The 23959-nt window shown below is 52.2% G+C and overlaps 1 protein-coding gene across 1 annotated transcript in view; it reads right to left on the minus strand.

The window, feature by feature from the left end:
* The window catches only part of COL4A2 (collagen type IV alpha 2 chain), a 178088-nt gene that overhangs the window by 13571 nt on the left and 140558 nt on the right, over nt 1-23959 (minus strand). Inside the window, exons 28-40 of the mRNA XM_045567425.1 lie at nt 20694-20801; nt 17116-17337; nt 14407-14568; nt 11921-12091; nt 10937-11080; nt 8183-8305; nt 7708-7889; nt 5431-5494; nt 5155-5229; nt 4527-4634; nt 3825-3932; nt 2894-2965; nt 1132-1257 (exon numbers count right to left, since the gene is read on the minus strand). Of these exons, the coding sequence (XP_045423381.1) occupies nt 1132-1257; nt 2894-2965; nt 3825-3932; nt 4527-4634; nt 5155-5229; nt 5431-5494; nt 7708-7889; nt 8183-8305; nt 10937-11080; nt 11921-12091; nt 14407-14568; nt 17116-17337; nt 20694-20801 (1665 nt within the window). The remainder of the gene's footprint in view (nt 1-1131; nt 1258-2893; nt 2966-3824; nt 3933-4526; nt 4635-5154; nt 5230-5430; nt 5495-7707; nt 7890-8182; nt 8306-10936; nt 11081-11920; nt 12092-14406; nt 14569-17115; nt 17338-20693; nt 20802-23959) is intronic.

The raw sequence follows: 23959 nt of genomic DNA on the forward strand, positions 1-23959 counted from the left end.
GGTAGACTGATCCTAGATCCCCACCCCTAACTGGGGCTTGTGCTAGTGTACTACTCCTAGATCCTCACCCTCTCACCTGGGGCTTGTGTTATTATACTGCTCCTGGATCCTCGCCCCTCACTGGGGCTTGTGCTATTAACTGCCCCTGGACCCTGGCCCTGCTAGGGCTACATGAGCACCATGCGGCCTCCTGGGACACACATTAAGGCTCCCATTGGCAGCCCCTCTCCTCTTTCCCTTGTCTTCAGATCAATGCTGTAGAGCTCTGATGTCAGGAATTCTGCAGTTTCCAGCTATTTATGAGGCAAGAGGGAAGTGTCGGACCTGAAGAATCAGAGGTCATCTGCAGCCACGAGACACCCTGCACCCATCAGAGACTGGGCCGCTGACCTCCTCAGTCTGGACTTCACCTCCTGTGGGTCTCTGTGTCCATCTTCAGAGGGGATTGTGACCATAGCTCAGGCTGTGTGCCCGGAAGCCTCAGAGTTTCTGTCCCCAGCGTGGAGGCACCAGTGTCTGAGCCAGGAGATGCCTGTGGCCAGGGCGGCCCCAGGGACAGAATGCTGGGGGTGGCGCAGACATCAGGAGCAGACGCGGGGGTGTGAGCTCACGCTCGATGGAACAAACTCCTGGTCTCTGCTCTTACGTAGGAACGTTTCCCATTTCATTTAGACTGCAGCCCACCTCGGCTGGTGCACAGGAAGGCCAGGAGGTGGGAAGACGTGTTTCTGATCATTTCCTACCCAAGTACAGGTCAGCCTGGTGCAGCTCGGAGGTTCAGGGCGTTTGCTTATTCGCACATTCGCTACTCAGGGTGCTTGTCATGGCCAGGCCTGCGCTGGTGCCCCGCGGCACACAGAGGGATCAGACGGGGTCTCCAGGCCAGGGACCCCATCTGGTACTGCACAGGATGAGTGGTCAATGCCCAACTAACACGATGGGATAAAATAATGGTATAGCAGAGTATCAGCAACAGAAGGCTGGCCAAGAGGTTCTGCAACAAGAAATCCTCTGGGGAGAAAGCGGCTCTTCCCACACCTCTGTCCAGAGAGGCTGGACAGGCTGCGGGGCCCAGCCGCTGGCAGGCCTGCTCAGGAGAGGGTGGCATCTGCTCCGCAGTGTGTGGCTCACCTGGAGCTCCTTGTTCCCCTTTCTGTCCCGGGGCTCCCACAGGGCCTGGGAGGGTGTTGGCCTCTCCTGGGTCACCTCTGTCCCCAGGAGGGCCTTGGAAACCTGGGTCTCCGTAGATGTCACCACCTGGGGAAGAGTCAAAACAGCATTCAGGGTCCACACTTTCCAAACACACAAGGTTGATTTTCCAAAACAGTTCAGTGTGACTCTAACGCAGAGAGACAGAAGGCAGCCCCAGGGATCCCAGCCTGCTACCTGGCCTCGAGGTCACAGGATCTGAGATTTGGAAGGGTCTCAGAGGGATCATGGTGGAACCCCTTGGCTTTAGAGATAAGAAAACTGAGACCCATCAGAGGGTCCCTAGGCCTTCCGACTTCAGGGGCAGCTCTGGATGCCAGGCCCTAATTAGGTTTTAAAAGCAAAACACTATTTAAAATCTTTGACAATGATTTCCAGTCACTTGCCCATTGAAACTGGAATTGAAACATTAATAGGCGCGTGACTGTGCAAATTTACGTGTAATATACACTCACACAAATTTACCTGTAGATAGATGACTACTTGGTTATAAAAAATATCTACAAAGAGTACATTCTAATGCCAGCTATAGGATTATGGGTGTTTTTTTTCCTCTTGTTTAAATGTATTTTTAAAAAATTTTCTCCACTGAACATGAATAACATTTATAAAGTTAAAAGAGAACAATGTTATCTTTAAAAAAACACATAATAAAAAAGTGATTCCTCCCTCATTGCCCTATGCCCTTCAAGTGTCATTTTATTAGTCCAATTGATAAGTTAAAAAATTAAATGAAAGGGTGTTAAGATTTAGGATGAAAAGAACTAAATTTAAGATAAAGAAGTTTCAGAGAAGCTGCGAACCTCCCTGCACTGTGCTATCTTGGGGAGGACAGAGCTGATGGGAAGCTTTCTGCAGAAAGTGACGACGCTCCCTTTGGAGGAACAGTATGACACCCTAGGAGGGGCCATGATGCCAATCTTACTTTGTCCCTGGATTTCAGAAATAATGGGGCTGTATATCCCCTTTGGGAGTTTCTTTTTCCTATGGAACAAAAACTCTGGTACGTCATTGCTACAGACTGAACTGTGTCCCCCACTCCAAATTCATAAGTTGAAGCCCTGACCCTAATGTGACTGTGTTGGAGGTGGGGCTTTGGGGAGGTGATTAGCTTGGATGAGGTCATGAGGGTGGAGCCCCCGTGATGGGATTGGTGCCCTCATAAAAACAGACACAGGTGCTCTTCCTGCCATGTGAGGATTCGGAGGGAAACCAGGAAGAGGCTCCCCCAGAACATGACCACGCCAGCACGCTGACCTCCAACCTCCAGCCCCCAGGACTGTGAGCAGCTGGAGTTGACAAGACATCATTGTCACTGTCTCAGGTCTGAGAACTGCAGGGGTCAGGCAGAGCGCTGCTGTCTTCCTCCACGCCAGGAAATAAAAGAAGGCAAGTGCCGCGCTGGGCAGAGCCAGCCTCCTGGACAAATGGGTCCCCAAACATGCCCATGGTCTTGCAAGATCTTGGCAAGATCTTGGTTTTTCTCTCCGTTTAGAAAACTTGATGGGTCAATTCAACAAGATTTCTGACATGAAAGAATGGATTTTTAGGGTCCCATGTCAACAGTCTGCAGAAACACAGGCCCTGCCAGTGCAGCCCCTTGGGGTGGCCACGCGGTGCTTCAGGAGCGCCCACTGCGGGCTGGGCTGGCAGACCCGGCAGGGCGGGGGTGGCCAGAGCGTACCTGGGGATCCCGGCAAGCCCTTGGTGCCTGGCAAGCCATGCAGTCCGCTGATGCCTCGGCTTCCTGGGAAACCTGCAAGGATTTCACTCGTGGTTACTTCACCAGCAGGACAGCAAAGGGAGCTCTGCGTGGGAAAAGCCCTCGAGAAAGTTCCGGCGTGTTTCTGTTTGCTGTGATACTGTCACCCCTACGATTTTGCTCAACCCTGACAAATGGGACGTGTCAACCTGTATACTCAATTTACATGACATGTAAACTAATCACTATGTTACCCAGGAAAACCACGGAACTGAAACACAGTTTTCACAGAATCTTCTCTACAGACTTGCTAGAGCTGGAAGGGGCCTGGGAGGTGACGTGCCCAGTGCTTCTTCCTGACACCTGTCACTGTGCATACTCGGTTTGTAAAAACTGCTGGAACAAATGGCCGGAGGTTGCTTCCTCTGCCTCTGGGTTTCTGGAGATAGACACATCTCACGTAGGATCAGCAAGCGGGCGGCAGTTCCTTCCACGACTCGGGTGGTGATGACCGAGGCAGGGCAGCCCGTCTCCACAGGGAGCGTGGAGTGGAAGGGGCCACCCTTGGCCCTGAGCAGGGCGGCCTGGTGGCCTCTGCGAGGCCAGCTCGTACCCCCAGGCCCCACGTGGGCTCCCCAGACCTGGCTTCATGGGCAGCAGGGGATCCTGCAGCAGAATGTCACACCCTTGAGTCTGTCCCCAGGTCTCTCTTGTGCCCCGTGTGTGGCGACCATGAGTGGACCCTGACCTCCTCAGGAGGTTTTCAGTCATCTTTCTGGGAGGTGAAAGATTAGTATGACTACCTAAAAACACAGCCTGGGACAAGGGCAAGCCCGGCACTGGTGTGTTGCATAATCTGAGGGAAGCCACAGCCACCTGCCTGTCGCACCACAGTGTGCTCTGTGTGCCTCACCTGGTAAGCCGGGCACCCCGGGCCAGCCGTCATCTCCCTTGCTGCCAGGCGGTCCGATCCGGCCGGGCTCTCCCTGCGGCCCCTGCAGCCCCGTCAGTCCCGGAAAGCCTGGGAGGGTAAACACAGCACAAAGCCTGAGCACCAGCGGGGGTCTGCACTCCTCCCCTGGGCCATCTGATGAGAAATATTAGAACTTTCCCTCAAGCTGGGCATGGCTATGGCCTTGGACCCCCGCGTTCAAGTTCAATAGGATTAGTGCAGCCTTGCCAAAGAGAAAATAGCATGTATTTTAAAATTTTCATCCTATCATCCAAATAGACACCTCGAGAAAGCAGCCCCAGAGTTCACAGGTGCTTGGAAACAGAACAAAGGAGCAGCAGCAGAGTGTGAACCCAGCCCACAGCTGCCGTCCTTCATCAGCCTGGGATTCTAAATGGGTATCTGCACAGCTGAAGGCGCGGAAAGGGATCTTTACAAATACCTGGGCCACACAGACACTTTCCCTTAGTTCCTGTGCCCCCCACACCCAGCGCTCAGGCACCCCCAGCCCCGGGCTGTTCTGCTCCAAGTCACCAGTCCTGGGTGAGCGGGCGGCTTGCGGGGGCTGCCCAGCGGGTGAGGTGGGAGCAGACAAGGAGACAGGCCCACGTGGCCCCTTTGTTCTGGGGTCGCGGGAGACTGCGCGGTTACAGGAGAGTTTACCTGTTTGTCCTTTCAGTCCAGGAGGGCCTTGGACTCCAGGTGCTCCAGGGATCCCGGGGAAGCCGATGCTGCCCTCTGTTCCCTTCTCTCCAAAGAATCCCTTTAGACCTGGAACCACAGACTTGCTGCTTGGAACCACCTCGGACATCGCGTCACCTCGGGGTTCATGCCTATTGGCTGACCTCCCCCCACCGGGGCCACCCCTGCAGGGCTTGAGGCTCCCGGCAACACGAGCAGCGTGGGGTCCCCCACGAGATAAGAGCTACAGAAAGGAGGCAACATCACAACACCCACGCCCTCTCCTGGACCCTGCGCTGTTTGCAAGGAGCCGTGGTCACTGGTCACGCACTTCCTGCCCTCGCGTGTCCCAGGGCCACGGCGCTAGCTTGCTTTGCTAAGTTACATTTCAGGGGCTGCAGTTACTCCCATCCATCTTCAGAGAGAGGGGAGAGATTTCCTGACTTTGTCTTCAGATTTAATTTAATTAAAAGTGACAGTTTTTCTTGCACATCGGGCTTGAAGGCTTCAAGCCTTCACTGCACAGTTCTCTATGGAGGTCCCCAAGCTCGATACACACAGACGAGCACTTGGGCTGCTGTGGAGAATGGAGAAATGGAACCTCACGTACCTGGCGTCCCAGCGCTGCCCCGTTCTCCCTTCAGGCCTGGCCTCCCTGGCAAATCTACAGTGTCCCCAATGTCACCTGTTACATGCAAAAAAGATGGTTAAGAACAAGTCTTATTGGTAGGTGGCTGGTTTTGCAACTTTTATTGTGTTATATTCTGAACAAGAATAAGGTGCTTCAAAACAACAATTATAACAGCATCTGCAGGCCTGACACCACCCCATGGGACAGGGCTCCGAACTGGGGACTCCCTGTTTCCCCTGTACGGGCAACACTCACCGAAGTCACCAGTGGGGCCGGTTTCGCCGTACAGGCCTGCGCTCCCTGGGGCACCCTTGTCACCCTAGAGTAAAGTCAAACGTGAAACCATCTTGAAACTGTTAGTGAAATAAGTTGTCATTTTCAAGAGCTGGTACATTTATTTAACTATTAGGTATGCTAAAACCAATACTCAAGGTTTGTGGTCTTGTCATTTTGTAGAAAATTCCTAAAGTTTCTCAGTGCAGTGTGGTAGGTGGTTTGCTTATCTGTTCTTACCGAACTGTAAAGTGATAAAAATGAAACACGCTTGGCAACTGCACCAAAATGAACGATACCAGTGATGCAGATCTTGATGGTGATGGTGCTGACAATGACCACGGCAGTGACCGCTCTGCCTGGCTTTACACGGGCAAACGTGCTGGGTCCCACCTCAAGAGCTTATTGAAGCCTCAGGACAACCCCACGAGGTAGGTAGTCTCCTTTGACAGATGGGGGAATCGAGACACAGAGAGGTGAAGTAATTTGCTTAAGGTCACTCGGCTAGCAAGTAGCAGAACCAGGGTATCAGTCTGGGCTGCCAGATTGCAGAACCTGTTCTCTAGATTATAGAATAGATACGCAGTAGTGCACTTCCGTCTATGGAGACAGGGAGACTTCTGTGAAATGATGTTGGCTGCTGACAATGGGACTGGGATGATGTCTGGGTCACTCGGTGACTTCATGGAAAACCACCATTTTCCTCTCTAAAGTGGCTTCCTCCCCAGAGGGAGAGCGGGAGTTCTGGTCTACCTTGGTGTGACTGGTCTCCACGTGAGCACTGACACTGGGGCTTCAGTCCTGCAGCATCGGGACCCAAGCACGGCTTAACTTGAGCTCTGAATTATTAATATGGCTCCACTTTCTTTGAGAATGTGGGACACTGTCCATAGGCTACATCCTTGTTTAGATAATGATCTATTTTTCTTACTCAAAGTTTATTGAGGCATAACTTATATACAGTAAAACGCACCAATCTTAAATGCACAGCTCAATGAAGTTTTACTCAGATAAAGACAGAGCATTTTCAGCCCTCTATAAAGTTCCCAGTCAAACCCCACCCACAGGGCCACTCTTCTGACACCTCAGTGAAATAGTCTTGTCCATTCTTGGCCTTCGTGTAAATGGAATTGTATCACACGTACTTTTCTGTTTCTGCTTTATTTTGTTCAACATAAAACTCTGTTAAATTTAGTCAGGTTGTTGTAGAGTTTTATCAATAATTCTCGTTTTATTGCTGTGTATGAGTCCATTGTCTGAATACAACACATTAATTTATTCTTTTTCTTGCTGACAGATATTTGGGCTATTTCCCAGTTTTGGGCTTTTTATGAATAAAGGTGTTGTGAACATTGTCATATCTGTCTTTTGGTGGACATACGCATCCTTCTTTTTTTAAGTGATCTCACTAGTTGCACACAAGATTGGATAGAAGTTGCCCTCAGCCATAGATTTTGGGAGTGACGGGAGGAAGATACCTGAGGAATTCTGTACACCTAGGTGGGCTAGACAGATGGACAAGCTAGACCCTGTCGCTGCAGGTTCACATCAAGGTGGCTGATCTCCTGTCTGCCCAGAATGTGCTGACCCCACTGGGAGTGCTGGAAACGACTGAGTCATGTGTGTGGACTGCGTGGGTATGAGACTTTGAAATGCAAAAGGATAAAGGTGGAGCTCCACGCAGCACAGTCTGTGGGAGGGCCGCGCAGCATCACGTTATGTATACAGTCTACACTGCACTCAATAAAAATGCAGGTAGCTACTACCTTTCTTCTACAAATGGGGAAGCAGGTGTGGAGAGGAGAGAGTCCTACCCGGGGTCAGGCCCACAGCAAGTGTTCAAAAGACATCTGTTGAATGAAGGAAGGAGTAAATCGTGGGCCTGGATGGGAACCGAGGCTGCCTGACCCCACGTCACGCTGTGATTCACAAATGTGCTCAAGTTTAGAGCTCTGATCTCTGGAAATTCAAGCTGTGCTCTCTCAAGGTCCCCATGAGAAAATGCAGACACCATGACTGATCCAACACCAGCCCACGGCAGGGCCAATGCAGCTGGGTGTTGGTGCTCAAACCACCACTGGTGCTGGTGCGTGCCCGTGTCTCCTTGTACTGCTCCCTGGGCCCAGAACAGCCTGAGACGCTGACTCTGAACCTGTCGCTGGGTCACTCTCATACCAGTAAATGCCGGACCAAAGCGCTTTCCTCATGAGCAAGGGAAGAGGCATTCACAAGAACAAGTTGAGCAAATGACCTACTCACCCGGCTTCCCGTGAACCCTGGGAATCCTGTAATTCCAGGGGGGCCAGCCACCCCAGGGAGCCCTGGCAGACCAGGCACTCCGGGGACTCCGATGTCACCTTTGACTCCTTTGATGTAGCCGGGCCTCCCGGGTAGCCCAGGGATTCCGGACAGCCCGGGGATCCCCGGCATTCCTTGGATACCTGCAGGGAGACCGGGTCTGTAACGTGCTGCTGCGGACACAGCACCCGCCCTCCCCAAATTGTCCGTTTCACAGTTTGGGTGCATTTTGCAGGCCCAAGTGCTGCAAATCGTAAAACGGAAAGCAAGGCTACTTAGGCATCGGAGGACAACTGTGAGCCCAGCTGTGGAGACACCAGGGCACCAGTAGACTTAAAACGTAAGTTGAGTCTGGCAGAGTGCAGGGGTGTCTCTGGAGAGAGGCAGGGGCAGCTGGGCGGGAGCCGCGGGCGCGGCTCAGACGCCAGGCTCTCACCTTTCAGGCCCAGGTATCCTTTCAGCCCCATGGGCCCTTCATCTCCTTTCTCCCCTTTAATGTCTTTCATTCCTGGCAGGATGATGGGAGGCGGTCCTGGGGGCCCGGGGTCTCCTCGGCTGCCTGGAAGGAAACAGATGCTGTCATTTCCTGTGTGCTCCCAACTGCGTGGGAGAACACAGGTGGGGAAGGCCTCTTAGCTGCTGCCACTCGTCCCCAAAGCCTGCGTCCTGCCAGGGCCTGCACATCTGGACCACACCAGGAAGCCCTGGGGAGAGACCGAGGGGTTGGAACATGCCTCTCTCCTCTCCCACCCTCCCTCTCTCTCCTCTGCCCCAGTGGCGAGGATGGGGTGGTGCCAGCCCGGTGCCAGATGGAGGAACTTGCTCTTCCCAGCGGAGCGCGCCCGGAGGCAGGGAGGGAATGAGGAGTTGAGACAGAGGGACCCGCCACAGCCAGCGTGGTCTCTGGATGGCATTTCGTCAGTGTTATTTTTTATGTATACTCAGGTGAGACAGCGATCAAACTTGACGACAAGCCCTGAGGCTGAAACAAGGAGGGAGGCCAGCTCAGCTCCCTTCCCGTAAGTGCCTTGCGGGTGCAGGCCAGGGTTCCCAGAAGGTCAATCGCAGCTAGGAGGTGACAGTCACAGGCTGGTGGAATGTGGCAGGAGGACTCTGGGAACTCCCGAGGAGCTAAGGAGCTGCGGAGGGTGAAGGGCTGCTCGGGGACTGTGTGGTAGGTTCGGGCTGAAGGTGCTCCGGAACCTGCCTTCATTGGAGGAGTAAGTGAAATTGGCTGAATGAAAAGAATTTAGTTTCATTCATGGAGCATTTATTGCGTATTTACTGCTGGGCTAGATATTGGGGGATCAAAGCCATAAATCGATGCTGCCCTTGGAGAGTGTGTCGTCCACGGCTACCGTCACCCCCGGAGGCTCCAGCGACACTTGCATTGGAGCCGAAGGGAAAATGATACGGCAGCCAAGGGCAATTACATTTTAATTTAATTTTAAAATATCATTTTTGCGTGATGGCCTGAAATCTCTACATTAACACGAAGATTATCTGAAAACGCAAGTGTGAGTAAAAATCTTAAAAAAGACTAGTACCCCAGGTGGCAATTTCTATTTTGCTGAAAATTTGTAAAGGTTATAACTCTCTGGGGAGTAATTAAGGTTTTTTTAAAAACAGCTTGGTTGATATATAAGTTCTATATATAGTATACAAGTTGCTCCTGTAAGGAGAACAAGGGGATGGTTTTCAGTGAATTCACAGCGGTGTGCAAGCGTCACCACAATGTAACTTTGCGACGTTTTCGTCAAGAAAGTGAAACCCTGGCGCCATCAGCAGCCTCTACCCCCCTCTCCCCTCTCCTCTCAGCCCTAGGAAACGGCTAACTTACTTTTTCATCTCTACAGATTTGCCTACTCCGGACATTTCATGTAAATGGAATCAGACAACATGTGGCATAATGTTTTCAGGCTCATCCACACGGTAGCACGTGTCTGTACGTACTTTATTCTTTTTTATTGCCGAATATTCCATCGTATGGCTGTGCCACATTTTATGGACATTTAGGTCGTTTCCGTTTTTGGCTATTATGAGTAATGCTGCTATGAACATTTGTGTACATATTTTTTCTCTGGACATATGCTTTCAAGTACCTCATTTAGGAGTAGAATTTCTGGGTAACTCTGTGTTTAACTTTTTCATAAATTGCCAAACTGTTTTCCACACTGGCTGTACCACTTTACACGCCCACCAGCAGTGTGTGAGGGTTCCCGTGTCTCCACACCCTCTCCAACACTTGCTATTAGTAACGAAGTTTGGAGAGACCGCGGTGACTCTTTCAGAGCAAAGGTGTCTGAACGGCAGTCGTGGAAACACAGCTTGTTAGTAATGAACTCAGTGAACAAGGTGCCTCACGTCTGGGGTGTCTGGCTGCCTGCCCGAGCCAGGGCCTGAACCTGCTCCTTCGTAGGTCACGGTCTCTCTGATGGCATTAGGTAGCCCCTGCCCTGCTGTGTCTTCCTGAGCCAGGTGACACCCCTTCCTTTGGAATTCGCCTGTCTCCTGCTGTTGGCCTGGCCTCCCTCCATGCTCACAGTGGTACAGTCATAGTGGAATATGTTTCCTGCAATGTCTTTGGTTCCTAATGCTGCTGCCATTTTGTTCTCAAGTGTTCCCTTTGGTTAAGATTATTCCCTTATGACACTGCCAGTGTGCTGGAGCAAGGATGAAGTTTTCAAGTTTTTGTTAGTTTGATTAGTGCTTTTTCTTTTTATTTATTTATTTGAGACAGAGTCTCACTCTGTTGCCCGGGCTAGAGTGCTGTGACATCAGCCTAGCTCACAGCAACCTCAAACTCCTGGGCTCAAGTGATCCTTCTGCCTCAGCCTCCCGAGTAGCTGGGACTACAGGCATGCGTCACCATGCCTGGCTAATTTTTTCTATATATATTTTTAGATGTCCATATAATTTCTTTCTATTTTTAGTAGAGACGGGGTCTCACTCTTGCTCAGGCTGGTCTCGAACTCCTGACCTTGAGCGATCCTCCCGCCTCAGCCTCCCAGAGTGTTAGGATTACAGGCGTGAGCCACTGCGCCCGGCCTGATTAGCATTTTTTTAAACACCAGCTTTTAGCTTTAGGGCTCCCGGACCAGTGGATCCTCAGAGACCCCCCCTGAGCAGTGCTGCAGCACCACGAATGTGAGCATCACCCACATGCGGAGGATCTCCAGAGGGGACATACCTTTAACACCTGGCTCTCCGGACAGACCCTTCAGGCCAGGAATTCCAAAAAATCCAGCCTCTCCTTTGCTTCCCGGCAGCCCAGGTCTTCCCTTGAGCCCAGGCATGCCCTGGAAACCATCCATCCCAGGCGAGCCTCTGTCTCCTTCGGAGGAAAAGAGAAAGGCGCTGGGTGAGGCACGAGTCAGTGCACAAGATAATTCACGCTCACGTCTCCAAAACACCTCGGCAGTGTGATTCGAGCGAGAAGATGCTGAGATTCTGAATGTTAAACAGGGGTTTCCAGGGACACCACCTTCTAGGCAGCCTTATCTGTTGACCCCTGTTGTCTGTAGATGGAGGGTTATGGAGTCAGCTGTCTTCAGACACCGGCACCAAGACACAAAGGAAAGGCACAGAGGTCAGGCAGGAAGGCTAAGAGAAAAATCTGAAGGTGACAGAGGTGCATAGGCCCCTCCAGCGAAAGCCGGAGAAGGACGCTGGGAATGAGCACAGTGCAGACACCACCCCCAGCATGGAAATCTGACACGGGACAGGGGAAGGGAGAACAACGTGCCTCCAGCAACGATCACAGGCCGCAGGGCGCCGCCTCTAGTTTGGCCTGTTTGTGCACAAATAAACTCTCCCTGATGGAGCATTTTTCTGTTTTGGTTTTGTATTCACCAAACAGCCTCCAGATCTGAATCCAGCCTCCTGAGTGGGCCTCTCCACAAATGTGCCTGTGCAGGTGACGAGTGTTTGCCAGGCCAGAGCAGTCTGTCTCGGGAAAGCACTAAACTGGCTTTCTGAGGCACATGAGTCCCACCGAGTCCCCCCAGGGCTGCCGCCTCCCAGCGAGGAGCATCCTGAGCGTCCTGAGCCCGGACCTGCAGGGGTGTGGCCAGCCTCACTGTGGCCCACGGGGGTGCCCTGCAGAGCTGTCCTGGGTCAGAGTGTCACCACCCCAGCACCCAGTGAGGTGATTCCCTGGTCACATCACAGTCACCTTTCAGCCCAGGGGTTCCGGGCATGCCGACCATCCCTTTGAATCCTGGGCTTCCTGGATGGCCTCGCTCGCCAGACAGACCAGCATCTCCTCTATCGCCAGAGAAACCTTTCATGCCCACTGGGCCAGGGACGCCTGTGTCCCCAGGCTCCCCTCGGTCCCCAGGTAGACCTGCCAAAAAGGAGGAAGCAAATCAAAGAGGACGAACAAACACACACAGAAAAGTCTCATATGATGCTGGCAAGGCATCAATTTTTTCAGGAGAAAACCTTCTGGGAAGGAAAATGGACAACTGCCACTTCAGAGGTGCATCTACAAGTGTGGCTGGAGCGTGCACAAGGCTGGCTTTTCGGAGGAGGCCCGAGCCATCCCGAGGGACGCGAGCCACGTGACTCTCCACGCCAGCCTCTCACTCCCAGGAGCCAAGGGGCAGGGCTGTCCCAGGGATGCTGAGGCGGCTTGGTGGCCTTGACAACCTGCTGGAGTGTGGCTGCTGGGGTCAGGCCAGAGCCTGCCTGTGGCTCCTGGATGTTGGTGGCTCCCAGACATTGCTGGCTCCAGCCCAAGATCAGTTGTGGGGGAGGCCCCAGCTCCCAGTGGGCCGCTGCCCTCTCCGGCCTCCTGCTTCTACCTCAGTGTCATCACTGAGGGACTTCACCAGCCCCCAGCACACTGCTGCGCTCCAGGCCCCCCTCCCAGGAGGCCAGCAGTCCCCAGCCTTTTTGGCAGCAGGGACTGGTTTCATGGAGGACAAATTTTCCATGGATGTGGGGGTTGTGGGGGGTGGCAGAGCTCAGGTGGTGATGCAAGCGGTGGGGAGCGTCTGTAAATATTCGCTAGCCTAGGCTGCGGCTGACCTCCTGCAGTGGGGTCCCCTCTCCCAGGTCCCTAAGTTTCACGGAAGATAATTTTCCCACGTAGCTCTATGGCCCAGCCCCTAACAGGCCATGGACAGCTACCGGTCCTTGGCCTGGGGGTTGGGGAGCACAGCGGTAAGCTGCCCACTATGTTCCTAAAATCCTTTCTTCTCTGTTAAAAATGCCAGGGGCTCCCTTTGCCTAGCGGGTGCTGACTTTTTAGCTCAGCATTCAATGCCCTCTAAACTTTGGCCCTATCACACTCTCCAGACCACCAGCTCCTCCTCAAATTAAGCTCTCCTCCCCAGCTGGCTTGGGGGACCACAGCTCCAAAGCGACCCAGATCCGCCTCTTTCCTAGAAAGCAGCCCCCGCCCCGTTCCAATCCCACCCACCTTCCCCGTCTGGCACCAGTCTCTTCCTCTTCCCAGCTCCCTGCCTCCGCTGGAACACTGGGGTCTGCACAGCTGCTCCCCCTCACCGGCTTCCCCAGGGTCAAATGCAAAACTTTTTATGGGTGTGATTCTCTCCCCAACTAAAGTGTAGACTCCAAAGGACAAGGCTTTCCCACGGATCTTTCACGCACTATGCAATGCTCTGTGCTCAGTTGAGGCTCGCTAGTTGAGCCTTGCAAATACTGAAATAGGAGGCCCCAGGGTTTGCTAGCTGTGAAGCAGTGGCTCGCACGGCACCTGGGGGATGGGGCCTCAGCCACATCCAGCCCCTGCGTTTGGACACAGCTGAGGCCCCACGTGGTGGAAGCCCATGTGCACGATTGTGTCTGGTTTATGTGGTCAGTGTGTGGCACGGTGGTTCCCAGCAGAGACCAGCTAAGGTCCCCAACAAAGTTGTCACCTGACTGTGGCAAAGCAGAGAATTTCGCTGAGATTGGGACTTCTGAAATGGTTAATGTGGTCCATTGAGGAGATTGTTCTCACTGAGCAATTGTGTCTTTCCCAATTTTTAGTGCTGCAGTGTCCTTTGGTGATGGCAGGCAACACATCCATAAAAAAGTGTTCTTACTGGGCAAAACAGAAAGCTGGGAAGCTTTGCTGATTACCCAAAACTGTACTGAGTTTCACAGGTCCACGAATTGCAGAGGTCTGGGCCCACAGCTCTGCCGCGAGAGCTGGGAGATAAACACTCCCCAGGCCGGGCCGTGGGGTTGGACCACGTGGAGGACGCTGTGCCTCGAATGCCTTCCGTGCCCCCGCTGCCACCTCCCTCAGCCTCTGTGTGGTGGCAACGCCCCTCTGTGGGGGCTTCGTCTCCTTGCTTCTCTGCTCCACGTGATCTGCCCGGGGTTTTCCTGAAGTAGCATCTTCCTGTGCTCCCGGATCACTCTCTTTCAGGAAACAATTTCTCCTCTCCAAATCAGAGCAGTGATTTTGAACTTTTGCAGTAGGAATTTCTCTCTCTTTTCCCCCTAATAATCCCCAATATATATATATAACAGGTACAAAGGATGAGCTGAGTTCTCAGGCTGTTTACATCTGTTTGTGGAAGCCCTGCAGCTCTTGGGGGTGGGTTCCTTAGAACACAGTTTGAGAGCTTCCCAGGGGAAGGCGGTGATAGTTCAGTTGTCAGTACAGTGGTGACCCCACCCATTTTGAGGGGGCTGGAGCCTTACCTCCAAGGCCGGGGGCACCTGGCAGCCCCAAGGGTCCCTCTTGGCCAGGATTTCCTGGGAATCCGTGTAGTCCTGGCGGCCCGGACAGTCCTGGCTGGCCTGAAGGTCCCGGGAAGCCCGACTGGCCCTTGAGCCCCGGCATTCCTGGCATCCCCTGGCTTCCTGCAGGGATCAGAGACAAAAGCTGTGGGGCCAACTCCACATGGTTCATCACAGATAACAGCCACCTCCACAGACTTAGTCTACAAAAAAGGCACTTAACTTTTTCCGGATTGTGGAAAATCTGGAAAATACCAAGAACTATAAAGGATAAAATCAAAGTAACTCATACTATCACCCAGAGATAATTACTAACATCTTGGTGTATTTCCTTCCTGCCTTTTTCTATTCCTATAAATGGATATCTGAAGCTGTTTTCACTTGACATTATATTTTGAGCATTTTGCCACATTTAAAACGATGACATGAATAATGCTCCATCATATGGATACATTTAATGTATTCCACTCCCCCACTTTTCTCACCATTACAGAGTGCTGTGAGGACAGTTTTGGGGTTGTTTTGAGGATATATATCCATGTCCATGTTATAGGTAATTTCTTTAGGAAAGTGCCCCAGAAAATTGACATAGCTCATTAAACACTAATTTAATATTTTGAATACATCACACTGATTTTGGAAAGTCTGCTCCAATTTATCCTTCTCCCAGTGTTTCCTGGCATCGAGTGCGAGCTGGCATTGCGGCAAAGCCAGAGCCCACAGGCACGGTGCAGGGGAAGTGCTGCACCGGCTGGATTTGTCTGCATGTTCTTGGTTCGGAGTTACGTTTCTTTCTCCTAGATTTTGCTTTTTGGTGAAGTTTTTATTGTTTGCTTACATTTTCCTTTGGGGATTCTGATATTTTCTTACAGACTTTAGTATTCCTCATATATATTGACACATTTTCCTTCATATCTATTCTAAAGTTTACTTTGCTGCTCAAACTTTAATTTTGTTTTTGATGTGTAGAATAGTTAACATCTGTATGCAAATTTTACACACTGTATGTGTGTTCGTGGTATATGTGACTTCCTGACTTGATGTTTAGAATATCTTGCCCTATACAATGGTGAGATACTATGTAACTTCTAAGTTTTTTTTTTAACACTAACTCCCTGGACCTCTTTATATTTAGGCATTTTTTTCTCCACTTCTTTCTCGCAGCTTCAAGCTTGTTACAGTTACCATCCAATTAATAACGCAGGGTGCCCATTCCTGCAGTGACTTCCCGGTAAACTTTCCCATGTGGTCTCACAACTGTCCTGCAGGTGTGCAGGGCTGGCCCGAGAAGGGGAGGCAGATGGGGACTGGGGGGGGGTGAAGTGACAAAAGGTCAGTCCTGGACCACCCAGAACCTGAAGTCAGGCTCCTGGCTCTCCTGTCTGAGCTTGAGAACACGCAGTGAGAGAAAGGGCTATCCAAGCAGGAAGCAGATGCCAAGTGGAAGGTGCAAACGAGATTCTTAGAGACACAGATCCAGGTATTCTCTCGTGCTCGCACAGTACCATGGGAAATGATGGCACTTGCATTTTTTGGTTTTCTATCTTTAAAGTGAACAGCTGCAGGGAAAATCATAATTGCCAGTGGGTGCTAACGGTCTTGCAGAGCAGGTGGGCAGTGCTGCAGGCTGTAAGGTTCTAGCGGGACTTCAGGTCCTCCCCAAGGTACTTCTTTTCATTGACAAAAACAATGTGGTGTGGGGGGAGGTGAGAGACACAAGTTAACATCCATGACCAAGTGACGCTGGGACTGCGGGCGGGAGGAGAGCAAGTGAGACAGCCCGAGCGAGGCCGGCAGGGCTGAGGGCGGCCTGGGCATGGTCTACCCACTGCCCTTCGTGCCAGTGGACAGGACAGGCTGGGAGTGAGGGGGTGCAGGGGCGCTATTGCTCTAGGGGCTGCCTTGCAAAAATTAGGCATCGGCGTGTTTTGCGCCTTTAGTTGTTTGTAGTGATTATTTGTTTGGAGCTGAATATTTCAGGTCAGTTTCCATTTACAGAACATTTGTTTAAAAAGGAACAAGTACTAAAAATTACCTTCCCTAAGTTAAATAGCTCATCTGTGCACCTGTGCAACTACGTTATCTGGAGAGCTCTGCTCAGAGATGCGGGATGCGCCTGTCTTTGGAACTGAGCTCTCTCGGCCAGTTCGCAGGAGCCGGCCCAGGCGCCGCTGCTCCCGTGGTGACCCCATCGGGGAGTGGGATCGAAACGGAAATAGTTGGAGCTTTGATGCTCTGAAAACCAGGATTTTTACCAGATAAGGCATTCTGCCCAAACAAGCCACATATATTAAGCTTGTCCAAAGGGGACGTCGATCATGGTGGAAGCTTAATAAGGCATCAAAAGTAAACCTGCTGCCATTTTTTGTTTTTATGCTTAAACATTTTGAAGCCTGTAGCAAATGAAGTTTTTTAAGAAAAATCCACTAGAAGAAACCACACGTAAGAGATCTTGGGCGGGATTTTCACAGTTGGGTGGCAGAACAGATCGATGGTAGACACACTGTGACACCCGTGTGTGCTCCGCTCGGCCTCCGTGCGCGCCGAGGCGGGACCCCGCTCAGTCTCTGCAGAGCGTCTCCAATTTGCACCTTGTGCCAACAAGTGACCTGGACGGTTACCCGATGGCCTGCACCCCCTGGCCCCTCGCTCCCCTGATGGGGGACTCACCTCTGAATCCCGGGGGGCCTCTGTCTCCGGGAAGGCCTTTCAGCCCAGGGTGTCCGGGCAGGCCAGCATCTCCCCGGGGCCCAGGCTGGGCTCCTAGGACTTCCCCAGGAAGCCCCCTCTCCCCAGGGGGCCCGGCTGGCCCTGGGAGACCGATGGGACCTGGGGGTCCCTCTGGGCCAGGAAGGCCCACTGCACCTTTGGATCCTCGGGGTCCCACGAACCCTGAAAGGAAACAGGGGCGGTCCCCCAAACCACAAGTCAGCGTTATGACGTTCTAAGAGAAGGTTGACAAGATACTAAAAATAGCAAACATTTGGCCACGGTGTCCTCAGAAGGCATTCGCTGGGCTCAAGGCCCCGTCGCTCTTGCTCACCCTGGAACCTACAACTCTCACCACGTCACTCTTCTGTCGGTTAAATTTCTTCTGCTTCCCTTGGCCATTGGGTTCCCACCCTAAACTTAGCTAAGGTGGACAAGGCCTTCGGAACCAACTGCTCCACGGACTTGTGTCTTCATAATTCACAGGCTCCCATGTTTTGAAAATAATCCCCGAAGTGCAACTTTTGTGGGACCTTCTAGTTGAGCAAGCAAGTGAGGAACGGAGCTGTGTGGCTGGGAAATCCCCGGGAGTTGGAGCGACCAGCCACCAGAGCCGAATTCTGCCTCCCCATGGCATCGCACGGGGCATAAATCCCACCACCCTCCGTCCCGTTTACTGTGAAAGTCATTAGGTCACACATGTGGGCAGGGGGATGCTCACTGTCACATGCCTTTCGCTGGTGCCCCTGAGTCGAATGACCTCACCAGGTCACTTCCCCTCTCAGGGCGCTCAGCCCCACGTGACCTCAGAATGAGCTCCCAGAGCTGACAGTCACAGGGTGCTCAGAGGAAAGGCGTCCGAGGTCAGGGCCACCCCAGCTGTGTGTGCAGGAGGAAGGGGCCTGCCGAGATGACAGTCACACTTTAGGGATGATTCTATGGACAAAGGTCAAACACACAAGGCTCAGCATTCCTGTGTCTGTCCGCTCTGCGTGGTGTATCTAACCAAGAAGATCCAGGCTGGGCTGGTGGCTCACACCTGTAATCCTAGCACTCTGGGAGGCTGATGAGGGAGGATCACTCAAGGCCAGGACTTCGAGACTAGCCTAAGCAAGAGCATGACCCTGTCTTTATACACACACACACACACACACACACACACACACACACGCAAATGAAAAAATAAAAAGCAAACCAAAAAACCTACAAAAATTATCTGGGTATGGTGGCATGTGCCTGTAGTCCCAGCTGAGACAGGAGGATCACTTGAGCCCAGGTGTTTGAGGCTGCAGTGAGCTATGATGATGCCACTGCACTCTAGCCTGGGCAACAGAGTGAGACCCTGTTTCAAAAAATAAAATAAAATCCAACAAACAGGGCCTCAGGCCCTCTTAGGACCGTAAGGCCAAGCTTGCTGTGAGCTGGTAGAGGGGGGTCTGCCTGTGCTTGTAGCATGGACAAAAGGTCTGGACTTGACCTGATGTTGATTAGCTGGACCCTATGTCAGAGTGTTAATGTGTGGTTTACTCACATAACGGACAGGTCTGACTTTCACTGGAAGTGTGAAGAACTGTACCTGGGGAGCTGTGTGCTTAGCTTTGCATGTGTGCATCTTATATCTGGAATGGACTCTTTTTTTTTTTTGCAATCTTTGAAGTTGGGCATTTTATCTTCATTCGCATGTGGTGATAGAAGTACAGTACATTTCAGGACCATAAAAGGTGACATGCATTTCAAAAACTGAACAGACAAGTTCCCGTCTGGTCTACCCCAATCTCCCCGACCACTTACAGGTTCACATTTCAATACAGAACAGGCTTCCTGCTCAGATTGTCAACTGTCCAAATCCCCAGACAATGGGCACATCCCATCCACACTCTGCTCCAGGCCAGCTGTGCACACAGCTGTGCACTCAAACTATGATTGCTGGGTACTTCTGACACTCAAAGCAAGATGCCAGTAATGAATTATTATCCTTCTCTCAAAATAATGAACACTTCAACTTAGTGTGTATGTGGTACCATCGGAGTGCCAGTGCTGTGACTTCTAAACATTTAGATACTCAGCAGGGCAACAGAGCCATCCAGACCTATCCTCTGCGGTGGAGGCAGGGAGAGGTTCCTTTGCAGCTCTCTAACACAGGGTTTTTCTCAGTGCCTTGAAAAAAGACACAGGGAACATGCTTCCCAGTTTTGCAAACATGGAGAGATGCATTATATGAAAGGCAACAGGGCCCAGGTTTGCAACAGTCACTGTGGGCTGCAGCACTGAATTCAGAAAGATAAAATCTGTGAAAGCCTGATAGAAAGTTCTACACTTAGGTTTAAATCGATTACCCAAGTACAGCACAGGGAAAAGGCAGGATTCAATTAATCTTTGCTGAAAAAATTCACCAAATGTCTAAATCTAAGGACACAACAGTTGCACTGTTCCGAGGGACCTTCCAGACAGGTGGAGCATTTCCTGCAGTTTCCAGAGCCCAGTTTGGAAGGAATGTTGACAAGTCAGAAGGCAATCATGGGAGGACAACCAGTATGCCATGGGCATGGAAATCACGTCACAAAAAGAAAGCTGGTGATCTGGGGTCAGTTCTGCCCATTCCTGTCTGTGGGGAGTGGCCCCTTCTCCTGGTGTGTGTGAACATGAGCAAGGTGGCCGGTGGCTGTAGGTACAGCCCAGGGAGGGCTCGCTGGGGGACAGACTGTATTCCAACAAACGGGAACTCGGTCGCAATGTTCCACAGGTCCTACGTGACAAGAGTGATCCCAGCAGAAGCTAGAAGAACACCTGCCTGGGATACCATGGAAGGATGTTTAATGTTGAGTGGAAAGTTGGCCGTAATGACTTCCACACAATCCAAAGCGTGTGTGCCTCTGCAATCAAGGGGGTGCAATCACTCTCACTCACACCGTTTGCGTCACAACCGTGACGAATGCCGGACTCTGGGGACGCTGAACTCTGCACAGGGCGTGCGGACACATGAGCACGTGCTCTACCACACCCCACCGTGGGAGGCACATTCATTTTCCTCTGTACACAGACACAAGTCTTAAGCTCTTTCAGCGACTACGGTTTCTATATTCCTTGCTTTGTCAAAATGTAGCTGGAATGGCTGGAATCGTTTACTAAAAAAGCTGGAAACTGAAGGATGAGCGACGAGGGCCACAGAAAGCAGGACCATAGCGATCCTCAGACTGGGGATGGATCACGAGAGCCTACTTGTGCCTGGAGTGATAGTCCCAGGACAGGAGAACGTTAGCTGCTTTTAGAATGTTTAACATCAAGCAGCGGACAATCTTTCTGCAACACCTATCTCTTTTTCCTGCAGGATCTGTGGGTATTTCTGCAAAAATCTAGCACAGTATCAGTAATGAAAAGTCAAAAATTTTTAATCTTCCAAAACAAGCACAAAATCATCATCAATATTTGTTGAAATAGTTTCTAAATATTGGAAGACACCAGAGCCGAGCACCTCGATCACATACATGCTGGTCCTTTCCTGAACCCACGGGATGAAGGAGGGCCCGACCCTGACTTACCTGGGGGTCCTGGGAACCCTTCGCGACCTGGATCTCCTGGGAAACCCTTGAGCCCGGGCCCTCCGTCGGCTCCTGGGAATCCTGGTATCCCTCGGAGGCCTTTGGCACCTAAACACGCAGTTAACCACAAACACGTCAGGTTCCAGGAAGACGAACGGGCTGCGGTCACATTTGCATCTGACTCAATATGGTCTCTCATGAAACCGGGCCATGTTGAGGCTGGGGGGACGTTAGTCCTACAACACACAGCCGGGCTCACAGAACGCTTCTCTGTGGTTAAAATCCTGCTTAAGGACTCGACCCATAAAGAAAAAAAAAAATCCAATAAGATTCTGCAGCTAAGGGCTTGGGGCTGGAGTCAGAATGCCTGGTGTGAGTCTACCTCTGCCTATTCTGTGTGACCTTGGAGGAACTTCTGAACCTCTCTGTGCCTCTGTAAAATGGGGAGGATGACAATACGTACTACATGGGCCATCGTGACGACTAAATGAGGGTACCCTCATCTAACACTGGACAGTGCGTGGCCCAGTGCGTGAGCTGCGTGAATGCTCTTACAGTTAGAGGGCTGGTGTTCCTCGCCAACGTCACAAAGCTGAGCTCCCACACCTTTCCTTCCACCTGCCCAGTTTTTCTTCAGGAAGGGGGTGCTGTGTGCTGCAAACCCACCCTTCCCTCTTGAACAGTGGGGGTGCATATGGCAGAATTGAGAGGGAGGAGTCAGACGGGGACAAGCCAGGGGTCTGCAGCGACGGGGAAACGTGCGTGGAGGGCAGTGGGTGGCCAAGGCGGGATGGCCCGGGAGCCAAGAAACCAGCCCGGACACCTGGGCCCTTTGCCCGAGACCAGCCTCAGAACATGTCTCTAGTCTGGGTGTGTCGACTGTCATGGCCTCTGGTCCTCTCTGACCATCAAGACATGACCAATGAAAGGTTCTTGCATGAGCCAGAGTCTGCAAACTGACACTAACACACATTCCTCAACACAGGCCATTACTGGGGAAAAGTCCCCACCTCCAGCTCTGTCTCCCTCAGATCCAGGGTCAATGCCAAGAGATGAGAAGCTCCATAGGAGCTGCGGGAGCTGAGGAGACCCTCTCTCACCGCTCCCAGGATGAGGCCTGAGAGGGCTGTTCTCACCGTGGACGCTCAGTGTGTGAGGAGCAGACAGAAGCCAGCACCAGCCTGCTCCACGGAAGGCTCGATGGCAGGGCACGTGAGACAGACCCAGGGGGACCGCAGCTGCAGGCAGCCCGCTCTTGCTGGGGAGCTGGGTGCTCCCGAGTGGGCGCTGCTGGGCCTGGTCACACTGGGTCTGACCCATGTCATCTAAAGCCGCCTGATGTTTACACACACGTGACTACGGGAGCTGAGAACACGCACTGTGAGCAGTGAGCTCCAGACAGGACCCTCCTGCCCTTCACTTGAACTTGGGGGGCTCTGGGCTCAGAGCCAAGGCCCAGAAGAGCCACCAGAATCTGCCAGAATTCTGCTTCACGTTCTCCTCTCCTAATCCTTCGTTTAAATGAAATGACTAAAAAATAAGGTCTTTGTTCGAGAGTTTGAATGTGCATACGACCATATTTTAAAAATTGCTCCCTTTCATGTTCCCCTTTTCTGGAGATTTCTGTCCCCAAAGCAGGCAGCCTGGCTGTGCTCCGGTGCAGTGCCCTCTCTGTCTTGTCTCCACGCCACCACCCGGTGCTAACATTCACAGGGTAGTGGCACAGCCTGACCCCTGGAGCGAATAACAATGTCGTTTCTAAACGCGGTGACTGGTCTGTACACTAGGAGCAGTGGTTGGCTCTGCCCGGCTGAATTCTGCACAGGCCTCTGACGCTGACTGGAAATGTGTTCCCAGCAGGTCACACAGTGATGTGGCTCCTCAGGAGGGGCTCGCCGAGGGGACCCGGCTCATGAAACACAGGCCAGGAAGAACGGGCAGCCTGAGAACAGGGCAGGGGGCTCTGCACCGTGAATGTGTCTGTCTACATTGTTAAGGGGAGGGAAACAGTTGTACCCTGAGGTAGAGCCATGGGGATAAGTGCACGGACCACGGAGTCCCCACTTCAGGGGCTCTGTGTGCACCTGGGATCAGTGGCATCTACATCCTTAAGGACAGCCAGAATGGAGAAGCAGCTTTGGTTCGATTCTCACAGGGATGGAGCCCACAGCCCGAGACCTTCCTGCTTCTGCTGCATCGTCCAGGAAGATTGTTTGAACTCTCCATGGGGAATTAGCACGGGACAGAGGGCCGAGGGTGAGCGTTCTGTTTGTCACTGACTAGCTTCGAGACCCCGGCAGGTCATTTGCAGGCAGCTCTCCCATCTTCGTATCGGGGAGGGTGGCATACACCTGCACCTCTCTGAGGACCACATTTTGAGTCGGGCGCTAACGTCTCCTCCAGCAACAAGAGTCTACACCGCATCAGAATTCATCCAACCTTCCCATCACCTTCTCTGGGGAAGGGTGGCAGCTTTCCACAAAATGCAAGGGTTTTCACAATTTTGAAAAGTCTTTTGAAGGTTCCCAGGACTGGCAACTAGAGTTGAGCAGAAGTCACAGAAGCCTAGAGTGTGGAGGGGGCCATCTGCCGACTTATCCCCGATCTGAATGCCAAGCGGCACAGCGCTCCGAGCTGCGAGCTGTTCACGGTCATTACCCGCGGCGGCGCCCAGCCGAGGCCGATATCCCTGTGTTCTGGGTCTGGTGCACAGATTAGCTTAAGCTTGAAAGGGGAAGAGGGAGGAGGCTGGTTCTGCCTTGCTAACATCAAAAGAATATTGCTTTTTTCACATTTAATTGTAGGCTCATTGCACATTTGAATAATCACCTTACAGACTAAGCCTCAGTCTGTACCAGAAATACTGCATCCGTGATCTCATTAAGACCTCATTGTCTCCTCAGCGTACAATCTCATTAACCCTCCATCTCGGGCAGCTTAGCATCGTCAAAACATACTCAGCAAAGCCTCTGCCCTCACTCCTAGTACACTTTACGCATACTTGGGGCCCTGCTTCCACGCAGCTGCTGCTGAAAATGACCCCACTGTCCCCGAGCCCCAGCCCCCTCCCCACGGAGCTGTCACTGCTCTGGGGGTTGCGGCATCAGCGGCTGTCGGAATCCATGGACAGACAGAACCAGAACTGGGAGCAGGGACCGCGAGGGTGATGAGACATGGAAGATACACATGCAGGCCTCAGAGGCAGCACGAGGGGCTCTAACTCTGCCCCTCCATGCAAATGACACTCTGCACTTTGTCTTATTGTC

Source organism: Lemur catta, chromosome 13, assembly GCF_020740605.2.
Source record: "Lemur catta isolate mLemCat1 chromosome 13, mLemCat1.pri, whole genome shotgun sequence".
Classification (NCBI taxonomy): Eukaryota; Metazoa; Chordata; class Mammalia; order Primates; family Lemuridae; genus Lemur; species Lemur catta.